The sequence below is a fragment of the Triturus cristatus genome, chromosome 12 (assembly GCF_964204655.1).
Source record: "Triturus cristatus chromosome 12, aTriCri1.1, whole genome shotgun sequence".
NCBI classification, from domain to species: Eukaryota; Metazoa; Chordata; class Amphibia; order Caudata; family Salamandridae; genus Triturus; species Triturus cristatus.
The window spans coordinates 73,688,651-73,710,684 of NC_140595.1; the positions used below are offsets into that span (position 1 = coordinate 73,688,651).

Genomic DNA, 22,034 nt, shown 5'->3' on the forward strand with positions numbered 1-22,034 from the left:
CAAGACCTGGAACTCCCTCCCGACCGACCTGCGCCTGACCCAAGACCACCTCTCCTTCAGGAAGAAGCTGAAGACCTGGCTGTTCGAGCAGTAGCGGCACCCCCCCCCCCCAGCGCCTTGAGACCCTACGGGTATGTAGCGCGCTCTAGAAATGTCTTTGATTGATTGATTGATTGATTGATTGTTCTAATGACACACAAATCCATGAAAGGCTCAAACCTGGTTAACAGTAAACAATTTCACCTGAAATAATATATGGCCAATCACAAAGCGGGAAGGCAAAGAGATCTTGTCAATGTAATTTATTCACAAATTGAGCATTTACACTGTGTACTAACATTTCTTTAGAGGCAATACAATTCATCTTCATCAATGTGTGTGGTGCCAACATTTATGGAGAGGCATAGAACTGATGGGTACATTGAGGCAGATTTAAACAGAATTGTGTGCGTATAGGAAGTAATACTAAGGGAGTACTACTGTGAATGACCCTCAAAACGACAACTCCCAAACACTAATAGTGCAAATAGGGTGCAGTCCATTATATCTGTACTAACTGCATATTACCATTTTAATTACATTTTACATGCTTTGGTGGCCAATTCGTAAAGGCCAATAAGAATACATCAAAATTGTACTACAGGACTACTCCTACCCGTATGAGAAGTGCCTTTGTAAATCAGTTCTTATATTTCTAAACATTTCCAGCGTATATAATTCCGCTGACAGAATAACAAAAAATCAAATTTTCACATTTTGTGAAATTGCTAAATGGTTATATCATTACCTAATCATGGATCTGACGAAATTCAACAAAAACGTTAATACTCAGGTTTTTTGTTTTTACTAAAATAAGTACAAATAAATTCTTAAGGTTGTTATTTTTAAAATTGTTTGTAAACAATAAAAGTTTTGGATTTTTGGGCTGAGGCAAAAACTTATACTCTCAGACTGGTTTTAAAAAAGTAAAACATTTAATGACATTTACAACATTTTTGATGCAGTCTCTTCAAGTATCTGAAAGCTTGAGAATTTTAAAGTGATTTTTCATTTCTTGTGCTTTGTATTTCGGCAAGTACATGAATTTCAGTTGATCATCAATAAAAAAGTTTGGTAATTTTTTTAAAGTTTTGATTAGTAATTTCTTTATGCTAACTTTGGTTTTATTTAAAATGTTGTGATTCTCTTTCTTAAAATATATGCCATGATGTGTCAGGAAGCATCCCAACATCACACCTGTGAACTCATTGGAAGGCATGCAAGTGGTCAAGTAAATACACTTCTAGAAGATTATTGATAAAAATTAATTTATTTTTCATGTAATCTTTCAATCATCAGTATTCTCTAATAGGAGGTTTGACATGCTTCTGTTTTCAAAATGTTAACATTAGTTCATAGACATGATATCTTTCTCCGGCTCTGCTTCACATCCTACTTTCAAATTCGTGGTATGAACTTTGGACAAACATTTGCTCTTGCTCCAGGTAGACAATGGATGATTCAGTCTGATAGATGAATGGTTTTCTGAGGGTGACTCTCATTTCCCCTTCTAGAAAAAGAATCACAGGTTACTCAAATGCATAGCACATTTGAACTAAACACAGCTACAGATATCCAACAAGCCATAACAATTTCAAGAAATAGTGGGAATTGCAACATCAGCTAAATCATAGTTATGGTACCTAAATAAGCTGGTACACATTCAGGATTTTGTTCAATTATGAGAAGAAAGTGAATGAACCTCATAAAGTAAACCCTAAATAAAGATATTGATACTTACACTTTTGCCTTTATGGAGATTCTTAAATGAATAAAACATTTGCAAATATTTCTCCATTTAGGTTCCTGAGGAACACTACACCATACGTAAGATTGTGATGGATACATGGAAGTGATGCGTTTCGACAGCAGCATCGAGGCGACCTAGCTATTTTGTTTGTACTTAATGGACCTACTTTTATGACATGACATAATGTAAAATGGCAATTTTCAGGGATTACCTAAACACTACCTCATTAATATTCATGTGTGGGGATTTCTTCGGTGAATCCTTACAACCGACTCGAAACCCACCACTGGGTCAGAAGGGGAAAGCAGAGCTGTGTTTCTGCATTCCCTTTTCTAATGTGCTAGCAATGAGACCTATAAACCCTACATGGGCAATGGTTGGATTCCCATAGGAAAGTGGCAGATGACCATATAACCCTTACATGGGCAGTGGTTGCATTCCCATAGGAAATTGGCAGATGCTAAAATGGACAATGTGGCGTGCAAGTAGTAGTTCGTCGGTAGTCTTTCTGCTCCCTTTGCTGCTGGAAGCTGTCCCTTAGGAAGTGAAACTGTCTGCCATGGACAGTTTCCATAGTGCACATGGTTACGTCTAACCACCGGAGTTGGTAACAGTTCAATGTTTTGGGACTACAGAGCACTCACAAATCACTGATAGATTTGCAAGTGAGTTCCTTAGAGTGGAAGATGCATATTAAACACATTCTTTCCTTTATGATTTACAGTGAATTGTAATTCTGACACTGCAATTCACAAATACATTTGTGAACTGCAATGTACTTTTAACTCCTACAATGGTAGAATGGCCCTTTTTATTACTTACCCTCCACATCTTCACTCCGGTCCTCAAGCACGCGGTCTGTAATTGGTTGAGGAGCTTGTCTGGCCTTAGGGACACCTTTAAAAAAAAAAAACAAGCCTCATTACAGAAAATGACCACTAATAGCCTATCACATTTAATTGAGTAAGAAGGAGGCTAAATCACAAACAGCATCAGCTGTACAGAAAACCAAAAATGACTGTACATTTCATAATGTCAATATCTACTGTAGCCAGTGCTGAATTTGTAAAAGAATTAGTGCCCGGACCTAAAACTCTGCTCAGATGCCCGTGGGTCGCATAAATGAATGCTGGTGCGCCGAAAAGATGCTTAGTCTTGAATTCACCTCCTGCTTCTTTAATCCACTACCAGAAACTCTCTGTCCTTTTATCTTACTCTTGCAGGTGGCTGCTTTCTCCCTTTGTGCCAGATTTTCCATATTTCCCTGCATCCATATTTCTGAGTTGTGTGTTTATCCCTTGCTTGGTCTTGGCAAATCACTGATACAGAAAATTAAGTTCCAGTTACGAGTGCTGGTGGTGCCCACCAGCTCAAATTAGGCACTGACTGTTGCTGTCTAGTTGTGCCATGGTGTAGGAATTCAACAAAACTGCCAGCACAATAAGATATCACCTGCCTCTTTTCCAATTAAACCACAGAGTTCCATCTAACGATTTAAGGTATGGGCACTTTGATGAATTCTAAATATTGTGGTACCAAAATATTGTAGCCAAAATATAGATGACCAAAATACTGGTGAAGATAAGTATATATTTACTACTCCTAATATATCTATGTACCTTGAAGATGTATATATATATATATTGTCAATGCACATATATGTGGAGTATAGTCCAGCTTTATTTGCCTTTATATACTTACTTTGTTAACATTGTAATCATCACTATTTTAAGTACAATATTTTGGTACCTTAATACTTACTGATTTATATTTAAAGATGCTGGGTGTGATTCCTAATTTTCCAAATAGCGCATTCCACTGAGAACTAGCAATGCCTGTTCAAGAAAACATCATAAATATAGAGGGACACTGATTGAATTGACAAAGAAATTGTTGAAAGACCTTCTTAAAATGAAAGATGTAAGCTTGATCCCACTGAGTACATTTATGAATAAGGGTAGAGTTTGTTGAAACCGGTCCCAGGATGCTTGTTTCCGGTCCAGGGAAGACATGGCTTGGCAGTTTGGGCTGGACTGTTCCCATGAGGCACAGGGTCCAGACTGATTTACATATAGCTGTGTCTGAACTGAGGTGGCGAAGTGAGCTAAAGAATGATGATGGATTCAACCCAGATCTGTGACTGGGGGTGAATGTTTGAAACATTTCAGTGCTCCGTCCATCATCTCCTTGTGTAGACTTTGGTATTCACAGCTTTTCAAATTTTCTCAGAAGAGGGTGAATCATGAAAGAATTCAGGATCTGTTGATAACTTTGATTAAGTGTATATAAAGATGGTCAAATTGTCTAATTATAGAAATAATCATTCTTACCTTTCTCGCTATCCAAGGTTCTCCCGAAAAGAAACACTGTACCAGCCATGATAGCCGCTAAGGTCAATATAATCAAAAGAATGGCCCACCAGCGCGCCTGCATAAAAACAAGGAATATTTCAAAGTTAATGCACACAACCTTCTAAAATTCTGACTAGGATAAAGGTTTGCCTATATAATGTAGTATACAATGGTCAGCCATAAGGGGGTAACTATCCATAAATCTGTAAATGTTTATTTGTCAAACCCATATCTTTATCTCAAGGTAACATTAACATAAGCTTTTTATTGGTTTGCTATCTTGCGTAGATGTCAGTTCTTATATTGTAATGTTTTTATTGACTTATTTGAAGTAATGGGTGAGGGTGTGGCATGTTGTCTCGTCTAGTCCAGCTATTCTATCAGGGACTAATCTGCTTCTCCTCACCAGCCATATCTCAATCCCACTAGAGGCACACTCAACCACACCAAGAACTATTACAGTGGAGTTCAGGTTTCTGAAACTCGCCTAGATTTTAAAAAACGTCTCTACTGCGTTAGAAGATCTCAGGTCCCCTTATGCTCCTTGGGCCCACTAGCCCCAGAGAGGAAGGCGAAAGGAGCTCTGATTTGCACAAGAGGCACTATCAGGTACACTGGGATAAAATTGTTCACGTGCTATATCATGCTGAACGTTTTTAAAGTTCAGGTATTTTGATATATTGTTAAAAATATGAATCACGACTATGGGCCTCATTATGATATCGGTCGGAAAGCATTCCAACTGACCGATTACGATGTTTTTGAACACCATTCGGTCGGACTCCCATTGACTTCAATGGAAGCCTGTGTTCCAACCGACAACACAGTCTCCGGCTGGGAAAAGGGGTGGTTGCGGAAAACCTTGCACCCTGTGGTGGGCCCCCATGGTGCCTGCTACACTGTGCATGGTTGTAAAGAGGGGTCCCATGGGTACCCTCATGGGCCCCAACAGGAGGCCGGAGGGGGAAATGCGGTCCAAAGACCTGTACGATTCGGCTCTGACTGACTTGGAGTCTCTGAATTCGGGTCGGAACCAAGTCAGAAAGACCAAACGGTTACCTTTCCATCATAATCGGTCTGAAGTTTTTCTGAGTCAGTCGGAAACATAGGTTCCGACACGGGTTAGGAAAATACGAATCCAGCCTTTCCGACCGACATCGTAATCGGCCTCTATGTGTTTGTAAGCTGTTTTCTGCCATGTGAATATCTTGCATAACTTATATTATACATGTTAAGTAACACAACAAGACTGTAGCATCATGAATCCAGAGTTAGAAGCATGTCAACTGGCTGTGCTCGAATAAAACAAGAAAGTTTCTAATGGTGGAGACTAACACCATATGCTATGGCTAGGAGTTGGCATTTGATTTTGGGTTGATGAGAACCCTTCATCAAAGGCTCGTAGCACCACACAGTACAAAAAGATTGGATTGTGCACGCCAATATAATTCGTACAGTGGGCGAGACAGCCAGATGTGCAATTCTGTGCTTCAAAAACAACTCCGATGGGAGATTAACATGTTCCAGATGGACACATCTAGAACATGCTACTCTCACAGTGAGAGTGACTACACTTCGGAAGCGAGTACCATGTTCTAGAGGTACCTACGTGTGTTTATAAAGTTGGGTTTAAGCCTATTCTAAATATGCTAAGAAAAACTGGTATAAATCATGCTGGAGTCCTTGTTCCAGTCTTGCATCATCCCTGAAGCATTTTAGATGACTATTTTGGAGAGGAAATGATAAAAAGTCAGTGCATAAAATAAAGAAATAATGCATTTAAAAAAAATATTTTAATTGCTCTAAAACGACTAGGTAACTTATAGATGGTAAACAACCTATGTGACAAAAAATATAGCCTACGGCTAAGTGAACTGCCAGCCAGAATACCTGTGCCTTGTGTTTTTCAAAACGTAGAACAAAACGTAGCGCTGACAAAGCCAATCAGATATGTGGGGGACAGAGATGCCTATTGGATATCTGTAAAGCCGATCAGCCAATTGGATACCTGGAGGGACAATTAGCCAATTGGATATTTCGAGATCACAGCAGCCAGTGGGACATCTGGAGGGCAAAGAAGCCACCCAGGATATCTGAGGGCATTTCAGTCAATCACATTTGAGTGCACAAGTAGTGATTGCAGGGACAGGGCGATAATAAGTGAAAAAACATGGCCGTCATCAAGCCTAGGAATTATTTTGAGGCTGCACAATTAGAAAGGGTGTTTTAAAGTTAGTGCAAGCACTGGAGGTCATTGTTCTTGGTTTCTTTTGCTTTAAAACATCTGAAAAGAGTTAGATTGAAGCTTTGAATCTTTGCAAATTTGGCATTACTGTCAGCCTTCGGAGTCACTCACTATCATCCACGACGCAATATCTTCAGTCTCAATGAAGCCCAGGAATGAATTCTTGAGGCGAGCAATCGGCCCATCTGCATCCACGAGACGGCACATGTGGAATTTATCACAGTAGCCTTGCCTGTCTCCACAAGGTGAACCAGGCGGTAGGAATATCTGAGCACCATTGAAATAACGTAGTAGTGCTGAGGAGGATGTGCTGGTGCATCTCTGGGCATCTCCTATCAATAGAGAACAGATCATGAGTTAGTCGATTATATGAGTTATTAGAATGTGTCATGTACACAACTACATTTTCTTAAAAATATCTTCTTTATAATATGATATTGAAGTGAACTGTCCTCCATTTGTTTCAGATGTATTTGGGTTGATTGATCTCAACAGCTGTATTGCCAATCGCATCCATTCATCGAAGCTGACGAATGAAGCCAGGGCAATAGCAAGGAAGTTGGCCGTAGACCGTATATTTGTGAATGGGGAAGCAGGGAGACTTGAGAGCTGTGGAGTGTGCAGAGTGTAAGAAAAGCGAGGTCATGGTGTAGGCTACAGGGTCAGTAGGTTTAGGGACTAGGTGTGAATGCAAAAGTTGTGTTCAGGCAATAGAAGAAGAAAGACTAAAAGTGCTAAGATCCATTCTCTAAGCATGATTAAGTATTAATATCATCACTGTGGAATGCTTCTGTGTGCATGGAGGTAGTTAGTGGGGACTGTTAAAGTACTATGGACTTGGTATTTTGGCCCATACGTGGTGAGGTTGGGTGAAGACATTGGTTTGAAGATGGTGAATCTGTCTAATCTAAATGGTGTCTAGAACACTTGGCACCTGCAATCAGACAGCACTGCTACTGCACGTGTCCAAATGCTTCTCTTCCTGTTCCTGTCACTCGGTGATTAGCTTTATCCAGAGTGCTGGGAATAATAGGCTCATTGTCCTGCCACATATGCTTATAGTAGGCCGAAGAAGACTTGATAAATGTGCAAATGAGTGGGCTGTAGAATCCCAGAAAAAGATCCCTAGTGCCAAGCTGAGTAGTGCTCTAACTCTTAAATTCCAAACATGCGTCGGAGACCGACCCTGAACCAGTGATTAATTTGTAAAACAATTAAAAGTGCCAAGGATGTGCATTTCTGGAAATATTTTTGAACACTTGTGGAACATCATGGGAGTATCCATGGGCTAAAAGGGTTTAGAGATTGATAAGAGATGCCCAAAGGGACTCATTCCATTTTGCAAATGAATTATTGCCCCAACCCAGGAGTGGGTAGAATTTCAATGTTTGCAACTGTATTTCGGTCACAAAACATTGATACATCACATACCGATCCACATTTTGAAAGGGATGACTACAACATTCCCCTTACAATTGTGAATCAAAACCCATTCTCACAGTCATTTTTGGAGTCGGTAGAAGTTTATCGCAAACAGCGTATCAGAGTGCTTCCAACTGTTATAAAGCTTATAAGAACACTGGATTGTTGAGCGCTCCATTGAAGACCATGGAGTGCTCCGGGCTTCTAATGGCCGGTAGAGGCCCGGAGCATCAACATTGCAATGTTTGCTCACAGCTCCGGAGGGGATTTCAACCCCCTCAGGCTCCGTGAGGCCTTTCTGTTACAAATTAGAACATTCTGCCCTCTAGGGGTGGAATGTTCTAATAGCCTTAGAGCCCTCCGAGCGGGCTCTACCGGCCATTAAAGGCCGGTTCTCTTGCTAAAGGTCCTTGTCTTTGGCTCGGACCTTTAACGCTGGAGTGGGCCTTTAATGGCTGGTAGAGCCCGCTAGTCGGGCTCTAAGGCTATAGTATATCTGACCCTAAATCCTCAGCTACTCCCATTACTATAACAGAAAGAACAAATAATTGGGACACAAATTCCCTACGTCTGACTCTAACCAAGAAAAGAAGGCCTCAAGCCATGTCTCTCACCTGGCAGCTTGCAGCAAAGCTGGCACTTCTCATACATGGAGCTGCTTTCACAGTCACACTTCTCCAAGCCATATTTGCTGCACAGAGAATAAAGACACATCTATTGAAAAGAGAGAGCATTCCTCACATTAGTTGTATGTGTGCTCAGCGAAATGTCATGCTACAGTAAAGCACATAACACCCGCTTGCCTACAACCTCACAATCCGAGAACAGATGACGCATATATTTATTGACGCTGGTAGGGCCAGGGTGCATGCTCCAACAAAAGGCGTATCCTTGCACAAATCAACATCAGTATAGAATGTATAACACTCAAGGCAGCTGAAAAACCAACAACTTAACAGCAACAAGCCTAAATCCATATATTGCCTGAAAGCCTTCACAAGACCACAAATGAAAGTAAGTTACTGTTCAAGCCTTCAAGCACTCAGCTGGGCCATACCCTTCCATGCATCCCAAATTCAATCCTCTGACATAAAGCTATACCTCATTCTGAAAATCAGCACAGTCAGAAAGAACATAAAAGTCACCAACACCCTCACTGAAAAGCCACGCCTCCCCTATCATTTTACTCTGTCGTGATTACTGGTCTACATTGGCAGCAGCCACTGTCACAGAGGAGCCAAACCTGCAAACCCCACAGACATGTAGGGCAGACTATATGTAAGAAAAGAGAAAAGCGACCATCGTCCAGAGGTGTTGCTCTTTGTAATCTTTCAGAGAATTTTGAGATAATCGTAAGTCTCCAATTGTCCTATGTCACACATGAATAGCTAATGTGGGTTTGAATTTCTTTGCATTCTGGTACTTGCAGTCCTTCATTTATAGTGATAAAACAAAACTAGAAACACCTGAATACATCTGAGATAACAAAGACTGGTTAAGCCTTCGTTCACACTGTGATGGAACAAAAATGAGCTGGTGAAACTGTGACCCTCCACACCCTTTTTGCTAATGTCCAGCTCATCGAACCCCTCTCACCAACACTAGGACATGCATTCGATATCGGGAAAGGAACTGACACCCCGGGGGAGAACGTTGAAAATCCAACGTTTCCTAGAACTCTACGATGTCTAATGTACTTACCCCATTCATGCATATCTTTGTTCCCAGGTGGCATTCAGTGTAATTCGCTTTTGGAGGCAGCTTTGAGCATTTCGCATTTGTTCCTGTGCAGTAACTTTCATAGGTGCACTCGCCCTCCTTTTGGCATAGCTCTCCACGAGCAATGTATGAACACTCATGGTTGCAGCATAAACCTTGGCTGGGACTACAGAAAGGAAAAAATATTTTCATTATTTCAGCTGAATAGTAAGTATCAAATTTACGAAGGTGAATGAAGGATCATGGTAATCCGTTTGACACCATTCATGGTTTTAACCAAAAGAAAGATTTTTTTTTTAACAACTAATTTTATTCGGTCATTTTGCAAAACAACAAGCAGTGATCTTGTATTGGCTCGTTGAAGTAGTCGGATAATATGCACATCTATAACCATTTCTATGAGTGTAATCAATCCCTGCGGAACATGCAGGTAAAATAAAAAGGGTGTTTTAAACGATATGCAGACAGCGGGCGAGTATCGGAATACAGCACATAATACAGCAGCTATGAAAAGCCCAGACCAGTGAAACAGTAGTACAAGCATGCAGCAAGAACAAGGATGGCCCCCAACAGCAGATGGCAGATCCCAATCTGAGGTCCAACTCAGAGAGAGGGGGTAAATCTATCCCACGATATGCCGCCCACCGCGACCATATCTTACGATGTTTCCGTGGGCAGCCCCTGGCCTCGAACACTGCAATTTCAGCTCCCATGCATCTGTCCATTTCAGTCTTCCATTTGCTGAGAGTCTGGGGAGAGGATGCCTTCCATCTCTGTGCAATGTCACATTTGGCAATAGTAAGAGCGAGGAACAAGAGGTGTTGCTTATATCGGTTCCTCCCAATATCGTCCGTAGAGTGCAACAGAAACAATCGTGGGTCCGATGGAAGCACCCACCCCAATACCTCTCCAAGACATGACCGGATTCTGTTCCAGAAGGGCTATAAGGCAGTGCAAGCTCATACAACAAAAGAAAGATTTTAATGACCAGAGATGAGCTGCCCTACGTGTACATGGGAAGATCTAGGAAGGTGCAATAATCTATCACATCAGAGATTATGGATGAGGAATGTCAGTCGCAAGTCAGGCCAATGCACCTGGCAGTCCATTAGAAATGGGACCATGCCAGTCACATCTCAGCCTGCAGCCTCTCAGTCTGCAGTAGGTGAGGACAGTGACATACAGATGTCAGGCCAGTGCCCTTGTTAGCTGGTAGAGCTGTGCCACACTCCATTTCAGGGCTCTGGCCTTTGTCCCTGATGCCTAGTAGTTCGGAGTTTACAACAAGGGACAACAATGGCAGAGACCAGGATTTTTGAGTCCACGAGTGCTTAGAAAATTAAATAAAATTAACAGAGTAATAAAGGGTTTATAAATAAAGAAGCAATATGTATAAATGAAAATTATAAAACGTTCTGTAAATGTGAAGGAATTTGACACTGGAGGTTATACAATTGGTTTCCTCAAAGTTTGATTAATGGGTGCATCAAACAATATATAGTATGGGCAATAGGGGGGGGGCACAATTGAATTTAGAAAAACTCCAAGCTTCCAACAAAAATGTAAACATTTTATATATTTATCTGTATATTAAATCCAATATAGCAGTATTTTAGTATTTGTTTTATGAATGATTGTGTCTGTATTTTTTGTGTATTGGTTTATGGTTAAAGTTATCAAAATTGCTTAGGCGGGGGTACCCGGCTTCTAGAATGCCTCAGTACGGTCCACATATTCCAATAATAATTGAAACGGTGGCCAACAGAAGTCAAAACATTAAAAATCACTGTTCATCGGAGATAGTACAGAAAAAGTAAGCAGCCTGAAGACTGGTGGACTGTTCGGGGTAGTTCCCTACAGTAACTATAACTCACGCCCTTGCCATTCACATTATTATCAGAACAGATTTGTCACCAGCAGGAGTATTAGAAGTATTGTGATCACTCAGGGGCCAATTCACCGAACTAATCTGAGACAAAATCCTAAACGTACTACTTTTGGTATTCACAGAAGGCATTTAGTAGTAGTAAAGTTGGGATTTTGTGGTAAATTAGGATTTTGTCTTAAAATAGGACTTTGACTTAAGACCTAAGACAAACTTAAGTTTAACTTACATTTAACTTAAGACAAAATCCTAACTTAAGACAAAATCCTAATTTAAGACAAAATCCTATCTTTACTACTACTAAATGCCCTCTATGAATCCCAAAAGTAGTAAGATTAGGATTTTGTCTCAGATTAGTTCTGTGAATCGGCCCCTCAGTGAATAAGAGTAATCAATGAGCATACTGTTGATATGTGTAGGGTTTTGCTTATGTAGCTGTAGGTCTAACTTCTAAATCCTAAAAATACATCTGTGATTTTATGCTAAATATAAGAACTTATTTTTGAACGTCATAAGTTATTCATGCCTTACCTGCAGGTCTTTCCTGGCCGTAATTTACATTCAGATCCAGAGACATCATTCGCACCGAAGCAGCAAGGATCAGAGGTACTGCTTCCCACATCACATTCTTCCCCTTCTTCCACAATCCTGTTTCCACAAATTGGCTGGTCGCTTTCTAAAATAAGGGGACACTGTTAGTAAGACAGAATGATCTTATAAAAAGAGAGTGAATAGATCTTGGGATGCCACACTGTAGATCAACGGGGCATGCGTATGTCTAGACAACACCTGTGACTTTTTATTTTTGTGCTTTAGTAAAGTGAGGGATGTAGGAAAGGGTGATTATGGTGGTCTGGCAATTTCTGAAGCAGTTAAAGAGTGGCACAGTTCTATCATAATATCATGTACAAAAATATTGTCCTAGAGAAATTCCTAGGCAGAGTATCAATTATCACAATATCATGAAGGTAAATGTTGATGGGTAGGTATTGATGCACTAATGCTAACTTGTATATATCTATCTATATATATATCTATATATATAAATATATATGTATATTTATTTCAAAGAGTCTAAACATCAAACTTGATGCGTTTCCACTATATATATATATATATATATATATATATATATATATATATATATATATATATATATATATATATATATATATATATATATATATATATATTCACTGAAAAAACCATAGGTTTCACACATGTTATAGTTAGCGGAAGTTAGCGGAAATTTTACTGATAAAAAACCAATGAAATTCCCCCGTTATAGTTAGTGCAGGCAACTATAACTCACGCGACCACAATCCTCTGCTGATGCTAATACTGTATTTAGACACTTATTTGCCCATGTCTTCTTCCATACATTTTTAGCTATACATATATTACAAATATTTTTTTTTCATAAAGACACATATGTCATCAGCAGAAGATTGCGGTCGCGTGAGTTATAGTTGCCTGCACTAACTATAACGGGGGAATTTCATTGGTTTTTTATCAGTAAAATTTCCGCTAACTATAACATGTGTGAAACCTATGGTTTTTTCAGTGAATTTGCAAGGTTTTTTAAATGCTAATTCCTAACTATAACGTGTGTGAAACCTATGGTTTTTTCAGTGAATTTGTACGGTTTTTTAAATGCCAAGTTACTTTACGCCATTCGTGGCGTGCGCGCCCACTTAACGCAGTTCGTTTCGTGCGCGCACGGTGCGCTTCGCGCACCGCGCGCCCACTTTACGCAGTTAGTGCCGTGCACGCACGGTGGGCACGCGGTGCGCGTACGTTACGCTAGATGGGCCATGTACGCACGATGCGCTTCGCGCACCGTGCGCACATGGAGGACATATGATGCACTTCGTTTTGAAAGGTAATATTTTAATTTTTCGTAATTTTTATAAGCCATGCACAAATGGTGCCCTTCGGGCACCATTTGCACACGGGGTGGACAGAGTGTGGATAATTTTTTTTTTAATTTTTTTTTTTTTAAATATTATAGTTTATCTCATCTGTTATGAGCCATGCACAATTGGTGGTCCTTCGGCCACCAATTGCACACGGGGTGGGGAGAGTGTGGATAATTTTTTTTTTTATATAATTTTTTACCGTACGCGTACGGTAAGCGTAATCGGCGAAATTAGCGAAAAAAAAAAATCCGTTTTTGGCCTTGGGGGATCTTTGGGGACTCCCTCAACATGGCTATGTGTGTGGGAGCTGTCTAAACAGCCCCTTTACATGTTTTTGTGCTTTGTATTTTCATCATCACTCTCAGTGCGAGAGAGAAAATGGCGGCCGCCGCTTCCTGGTTTCGGCCGATTCGAATGTTTACTAAGATCTAAGAGCCAATCAGAATCGCGCTCGCGCATGCCACCGTACGCGTACGGTAAGCGTACCGTAAGCGCACCGTAAGCTGGCTCAGATATATATATTGATTTAAAGGCTATTTTCTCAGAATCTACTGAACAGATTTACACCAAACCTACAAAAGGCACTTCCTTGACCTGAGGACTACCTCTCTGCCAAATTTCAAGTAATTCTGTTCAGCCGTTCGGGCTGTAGCCCTGTCTAAAGGTCCTATGGAAAAATGCATGGGAAAAACGCGTTTTGGGACCCCCCTTTTATCTCAGCCCCCGCTTGACGAATCCCCCCGAGACTTTCAGGGTAGGAGCGGAGCGTAGCGCCCCACCTATTTTGAAAAATTCGCGAGGATTCGTCAACCGGCGCCAAAGTTATTCAAAATAGAATGTTGCGGATTTCCTATGGAAACGTGGTCCTAACTATAACTACCTACTGGCGACCGCCAGTAGGTAATATATATATATATATATATATATATATATATATATATATATATATATATATATATATATTACCTACTGGTGGTTGCCAGTAGGTAGTTATAGTTAGGACCTATTTGCCATAGGAAATCCGCAACATTCTATTCCCAATAACTTTGGCGCCGATTGACGAATCTTCGCGAAATATATTCATATTTATATATATATTAAAAATTGGATTTAATATAATTGGACTTAACTTAGAAATATTTTTATTTCAGCAGTATATATTTACGGAGTTAAGAACAGTTAATTTAAACTCACCTCTATTGTCGATATTCTGACTACAATATTTTTATAATACAATTTTGTGATAGACTACTGACTGTTATACCCTCCTCTTGCAATGGCACATAAAAAAATGTTTCCTTATGTTAATGAGAATGAAATGATGTACATCTGAAGAACACTCCTACCAGAGGCCATTTACTCCACAGAATGGGGCTTCTTACAGGCCTGAAGGGCTAGGTCAGAATTAGTTCTAGCTGTCATACCGCGACACGTTCCTGACCCTGCTCTCACCCTCCAGACTTTTCTACTAAGTGAAAAGAATAAATCAAGTGCATAGTAGCTGCATAATAGGTGTCTGCTAGTTAAGTATACATCAGAATGTACAGACAATATTCTTAACTTCACAACCACCTATGTGGACAATACACCTATCATCGATATAGCATTGTATTATTGCACGTTAAAACTTCATATGATAGCAGAAACCCTTTCCAGTGTGGTATTTCCATATCTAATTCTATCACTAATATGTTTTTGGGAAATTATGAGATTCAGAGTTATCTATTTATTTCTGAGATGCCACTTATCGAATGCAGAATTTCTGGAAAAATATTCTGCCAGAGTGGAGCTAGCAAATGTGTCCCAGGAAACGTTGAGTTGAGTTCTGAGGTAATTTTATTGTTTGATTAATTAAAACATTACAATCGATTGGAATATAATAAATAGACGATATCATAAAAGGACCTTAGGCTGAAGTACAATGCAGTGTTAATACGTACATATGTTCAGTGTTAAGTAAGTAAACATCGAGTTTAGTCTGCATGCAAAATTCATCTGAAATGTACTTTTAATTCCCTATTCGGATGTAAACTGCTATTTCTGCTTAATCAAGAATTTTGAGTGACTAAGTATGGGAGCCTCAGTGTATTAGAGAAAAATAACAAAGCTTCGCATGTGGGATTATTTGGAGGTCAAAATGTGTAACTGATGTGGAGCAAAATCACAGTTAATGAAATTCCACCCACCAACAAAGCACTGGTCTTTCTTTGCATTGAGTATTTTTCCAATGAAGTTCACTGTGCAAGGTGAGAACCAATTGCTTCTGTATTGAGTTTCGTCCACCGCGTAAGGAAACATGAGGTAATTGCCTTCTTTGTCGCCAGTCTCAAATGGTTCACACTCCTTGCTTCTATCGTGCTAAAATCGGCAAAACGAAAATATTAGAGGACGAAACAGCCACGAGCCCCAATTATATTATTCCGAAAACCCTCATTTTGTTCATCAAAAGATCCAAATACATTACTGCAGATTAGAGATTTTGGGCCTGATTTAGAGATTGGCAGAAGGGGACTCCGTGTAAGGGGCGAGCGACCTTTACAACGCGGTTGTTACACCGCGATACATTTACATCGCGGTCGTTACAACGCAAGTTGTTACAACGACTTGCACTGGATGGCGCTCTACACTAAGGAATAGTATGATTTACTATTACAACACATTCTCTACTGTTACACACACTGGAGTTGGAATAGTAAATCATACTATTCCTTAGTGTAGAGCGCCATCCAGTGCAAGTCGTTGTAACGACTTGCGTTGTAATAACCGTGATGTAACGTACTGCGATCTAAATGATCGCGTTGTAACGTCACATATTCGTGTGAGGTGGCGATATCCGCTACCTTATTATAATTCCATCCTAATGCACTAGTAATCAGGCAGATGGGATATCATCACAGGCTCCTCACTATATGCACATTGTGACACAGAATGCATCCCCCAAAATCTAAATCAGAAAGAAATGCACTTAGTGTTAGTACCGAAAATGTTCTATAGGATTTTGGGTGTTGTTTCCTAGTGGAACAGGCTATTGTGTGCACAGCAACATCCACTTAGCTATCACATCTCACGTGTGCAGTCACATCTAGTGTTCACTGTTTTGTTAATCAAGCATACTGTTGTAAGCTTGGTAAAATGCAATATCTGAGCTGTTTAAAGGGGTGTACAGGGTACTGCCTGATGTCTTGAGGAGTTCTCTCTAATGCTTTCTGTTGGGTACCGGATCTGAATATCTGGATGTTCTGCCGACCAAATCCAGTGACTGCCAGGCTAATATGTGGAAGAAGAGCACAGAGCCTGCGTGGGAAGAAAAAACATCCCTTTATTTGATAAAACAATGACATGTATGAGAACACCCTGGAAGGGGGATGGACAAAAAATAGAGTGATGTCAGATGAAAAAAAATGGTGATTCCTGTGGGTATTATCAGTGCGTTAAATGGGAAAAAATAAATGCAGGTACTCATTAAAATGAGCTAGAGGTGTGGCAAGTGGGCGGGGCTATGGGAAGGGCTAAGGCCAAGATATGATGATGCATATTGACTTCTATACCAGTTAAAGCACATATCAAAACACAACAGAAATGCATTTATGTTAACAAAACAGGTTACATCATTACACAAAATTAAAGCCAAACAGGATAATATGTTAAAATTTTCCTTGTTTTGTAATATTTGCAACTTCATAATATCATACCGTTATTTGTTGTTGTTTTTCACAATGCTGTATATCCTCAAGCGCGCACACTCACAAAGAAACAAGGAGACATGTACACAAAAGCGGCTGAGCTAAGGACTACAGAAGTGCTTTCAGAGACAGCTTCTTCTCGGACAGCCCAGTGCTCACCAGCACTATCAGCCAATGAGCTTACCTTTCATGAGTACTGGTACTCTCCTAGCCAGTAGCGAAGTGCCGGTATTAACAGTGATAAAAATAAGAAGTGCCAGTACTCAGTACCTGTGAGTACTGGCCCATTCAAAGCACTGCCTCAGCCCTTTTCCCAAAGGCCAGGCTCTTCCTGTCTCTTTCTGGTTCAGTGTCTTTACATCCGCATCTACTCTCCAATCACGATTAACCTCTCATTTCTACCCAGCCTCTAACCTTTTCTCTCTGGTTCCGCCCCTCTTACTGCCACCTCTCGCTTACTTTCTCCACAAGTCTCTTACATTTTGCCACTGGTTTTCCCCCACTTGCTTCCTCTTCTCCCCTCCATGATGTTCCCATACCCTAAATTTGCCACCTGGCCAGTAATTTGTTGTCCTATATTTCATTATTTGTGTTGATTGAGCACGCTTACTGTTGAGGCCTGTATTTTTAAAAAAAGGCTTGCAAAAAAAACTTGCTAAATCAGGATTTATATTTTTTCCAGTAAATAAAAGCATAAATCATTTGTTCACTTCAAAAGTACAAAACTATTTCCAGGCTGTGAAAGTGTGTGCGGCCGCACTGGGCGATGACCTGGAGGGGTGGCACTGACCTCAGGTGGGGGTGCTGTGTTTAGCATAACTTACAATTTGTAAGCAGCTGATGCAGAGTTCCTTGTGCATCCAGATTTTAGCCAGCAATAAAAATGTCAAGATAACTCCTGTGATTAATATTCCTGCTAGAGCGAAAGATCAGTGTTTTGACCAGTGGCAGTTTTGCCTCACCATAAGGTAGCGCAGAGAGTTAATATGCCTGCTGCAAGGAACAGATCTGTATTTAAAGTGGATAGCTGAGTGGATTAGTAAAGCCAGCCTTGACCAGCGCTTTACAACAAATTAAATGTATGAAAGAGAGGGGCTATGGAGAGATGAGGGGCACTTTTGCCGGGTGGTCGTGAGGGAATCTGAGGAGGAGGTCATGGGGGAGCGGGGCGCTAAAAAAGATTGTCGCACCAGGCGCCACCGATGCTAAAGCCAGTCCTGGGAGGAAAAGATTATGTCAAGTAAAAATGATGAAAAAATCATGGGTTTAGGAAAAGCTCTTTTTTTATTTGTACGGCGAGTACGTTGGTTTCTTCATTATAGGAATTCAACATGGCGCGGGTCATCTTGCGAACGATGTCAAAGTAGATCTCAAAACCCAATCAGGCATCATCAAACATAAGAACATTCTGGAATGCTTACTGTTGTTAGTGATGCAGGACCGAGTGGAGAGAACAGTATATTTTCTGTAAACTTGATGGCAGTTTTAGTAAAGACTGTGTTCAGGAAGTCAGAAAGTAATGTAGTGGGATATTCCCTCTTCAAGGACTTGGGAAAATACTTCAAGACATGAGTGTATTTTTTTTGCAATTGTTGCATATATTAGTATGGCCTGATAAAACAAATGTATAAATGGCAATCTGTCAAAGGCACTTACGGGAGCCCCCAAGCTGTGGGCAAGTTCGTGCGCCCACGTTATCGCGATTACCCTGGGAATCAACGCTTGACCAAAAGTCTGCGCGGTGACCAGTCCCGTGTTCAGTGAGGCTTCATTCTTCATTGCATTCCTAAAGTTGGTATTTTTTGAACAAATTCCACCATAGTCACCTAAAGAAGTAAATGACATGAAATTCAGGTCAACATATCGCTAAATGTAGACGTTTACAATTCATATACCTAACGAAAAGGAGCAAAATCAGTGTTATTTTACAATATTTTTAATAACACTTTGAAGTGTGCAACCTTGACACAACTTTTATAAATTATTGATCTTTCAACATTTACTTAGGTAGAATATAGAGCTGCGATCTAGTGTAAAGATATGAACAAGTTCGGCTTCAGATCAGGCAGAGACGCACAGTCAGCCATCACTGTAAGCTTTAGTTATCCCAAAAGAGTATCCTTTTGGGATGACTAAAGCTTACAGTGGACAACAATAGAGTTGTTGCTCTATTCCTTCTGGATTTATCAGCTGCATTCCATAATGTCTATCACGACACGCTACTATAACTATTCCATCATCTCGAAATAGATGAAAATGTTCTAAAATGGATTGCTTCAAGCAAAGTGTGATTTACCTATCACCTTTCACGTCGGCCCCTTGCCCTTGCACTCAACACTGTGGGCAAAAGAGATCCGGTGTTCCTCTTTTGTCTTCTAGTTCCACCCAGGAACACCGTAACTCTTTTGTCTTCTAGTTCTACCCAGGGCAAGTACGGTGGACCTTTATCAAGCCCTCATTGTCCCCCTCGTTGTTTACTAAGTACTCAACACTGTGGCCCATCACATCCCCTCTAATATTCCCCATCTATCTAACCTCCTCACAACCCTGATTAAATTATTCAACCTCATCTGTTCAACTATGCAGATGACATACAAATCACTCTAAAGACCTATAGAACTCAAACCTCGATGACTGCCTTTGAGTCCGAAACACATGGATGATGAGTAACGACGTAAAAGCTCTACAACATATAGACATAGATCACGAGCTGCGGACAATGGCAAAAATACCAGCCTACAGCCATATGGCCCAAGGAGCTAGAGGCCCTTCCAATAACTTTAGGGGAAGTCCGAAACCTAGGGTAACCACTGATTCAGACCTATCCTTGATATCACGTGCCAACATCACCATCACAAAAAGTGCCTTCGATACAATGAAAACACTGTGTCGCATCTTCCCGTACCTTGGATCCCAATTAAAGCTACAAGCTATCCTCACACTCGTAATCTTAAAGCTTGACCATGCTTGCGGCCTCTACCTTGACAAACCAGGATTCATCATATGCAAAATACAACTACTTGAAAGACCCCTTTTCCACCTTTACCCATGGGAACGCATGACTCTAGTCTTGCAGTCGCTTCCCTGGCTAGCTATAGCGAGAAAGGAAATGTCCAAGGCGCTCTGACCTATCCACAGAAACTGCGAACGAAAAGGACTACTACACCAATGAGTTCATTTAAAGGAATACAAACAGAACAGGACACTGCACAGGTCATCATGAGAAAGTTATAGGAGACAGAGCTTTCTCAGTACAAGCAACAAGTTTCTGAAACTGACTACAAGCTAAGATTCGAAGAGCGTACGAGCATATATACTTCAGAAGACAGTCGAAATAAGGCTACTTACAAGATAACATCTTCCCCCAACCATTGGATGGAATTCAGAAGGATAATTGCCACTTTGAGTACAGTCTAGTTTACAACCCACAGCTATGGAGCAACCCAACCAGCGCACTACTTTCTATAGGGTAAGCTTAAAACACTAATCTATACTTAGCCTGGATATTATACAGTAAAGTCAATTTATATAGAACCCTTCTGACCCACACTAATACTAATTCCATACGACTCAACTATTAGCGGCCAACTGTAGCTTAATCCTCTACTCAGATAAGACATATCTGCTATGAGCTATAAGCATTACCCAGTAATGTACTGGTAATAAACCACTCATCACCAATTGAATAGGCATAAAATAACTTAAGAGATCTGCCACATACTGCTGGCCAATCAGAAGGACTCAGAAGTCCACCAGTAAGATCTGTCACATGAAGCTGACCAATCAGAGGACTCAGAAGTCCACCACTAAGATCTGTCACATGCAGCTGGCCAATCAGAGGACTCAGAAGTCCACCATTAAGATCTGTCACATGATGCTGGCCAATCAGAAGACTCAGTATGCCACCAATTCCGGACCCGACTAGCTGCACACCATGACCTCTTCTGCACATCTCACAACCACATTCAGATATGGGATGACAGTTTCAAAGCCTATCCCAACAGACCTCACCACCACTTCTCTCACCAACCTAAAAAAAAATTAATCAAAAGTAAGCGCTATATAAATGCGCCAATGGAATGCAACATTAAAATCAGGGACAACCTCCAAATATTTCCTCAAATCGTAAAATGCAAGCTGCACATTGCCATGGAAGGCGTAAACGAAGCTAATCCTACCATGAATAAAACACGAATATTGGGGCATATGCATCAACATTAGCATTTGCGATTCCTTATTAGCGAAAAATAAGGAATCGCTAATAAGGAATAGCAAAAGGCTATGCATGTAGGAATCGCTATTCAAATAGCGATTCCTTAACATTCCTTATTACCGAATCGGTAATACCGAATCGGTAATAAGGAATACCTACCCATTCATTCCTATGGGCTTGGAGGCCCATAGGAATGAATGTAAAGCCATTCTGTATTAGCGATTCGGTATTACCGAATCGCTAATAGCTGGAGCACTTTCAAGGGTGCCAGGGTGTCAAAAGGACACCCTGTTGCACCCCTGAAAATGATATGTGCACATATGTTGCACACACACATGCTCTAAGGGCATGTGTGTGCGCAACATGACACTTTGAAAAATGCACAAAAGTGCATTTTTCAAAGTTTTTGCAAATTACCATGCAGTTCATCTTCATGGTAATTTGCTCCCCTTATTAGCGAAATCGCTAATTTTTTAACTTTGATGCATTGCATTTAAGGAATCTCACTTTGGGATTCCTTAAATGCAAGAGCTATTTAAGGAATCGGTATTTAAAGAATCCCTATTTAAAGAATCGCTATTTAAGGATTCCTTAAATACCGATTTCTGCTTTTGGGTTGATGCATTGGGATTGGGTATTTTTTACTTAATATCGGGAGCTAATAAGGAATCGGTATTTTACCGACTGGATTTTGGCTTGATGCATAAGGGTGTTAGTTAACAATCTAAAGGAAACACTGCCGCCTAGCGGTCATGCAGTGAAGTGCAGGTGATCGTCAGCGAGTAACTAGCACAATGTTATGTTATTT

At 40.5% G+C, this 22,034-nt stretch overlaps 1 protein-coding gene across 1 annotated transcript in view; it reads right to left on the reverse strand.

Moving 5' to 3' along the window:
- Positions 1 to 289: 289 nt before the first annotated feature.
- Positions 290 to 22,034, reverse strand: part of LOC146772571 (disintegrin and metalloproteinase domain-containing protein 10-like) — an 83,023-nt gene continuing 61,278 nt past the window's right edge. Inside the window, exons 9-17 of the mRNA XM_085636924.1 lie at positions 18,670 to 18,839; positions 15,517 to 15,688; positions 11,943 to 12,087; positions 9,509 to 9,692; positions 8,422 to 8,521; positions 6,497 to 6,717; positions 4,120 to 4,216; positions 2,612 to 2,686; positions 290 to 1,549 (exon numbers count right to left, since the gene is read on the reverse strand). Coding sequence (XP_085493050.1) covers positions 1,425 to 1,549; positions 2,612 to 2,686; positions 4,120 to 4,216; positions 6,497 to 6,717; positions 8,422 to 8,521; positions 9,509 to 9,692; positions 11,943 to 12,087; positions 15,517 to 15,688; positions 18,670 to 18,839 — 1,289 coding nt within the window. The 3' untranslated portion in view covers positions 290 to 1,424. The remainder of the gene's footprint in view (positions 1,550 to 2,611; positions 2,687 to 4,119; positions 4,217 to 6,496; positions 6,718 to 8,421; positions 8,522 to 9,508; positions 9,693 to 11,942; positions 12,088 to 15,516; positions 15,689 to 18,669; positions 18,840 to 22,034) is intronic.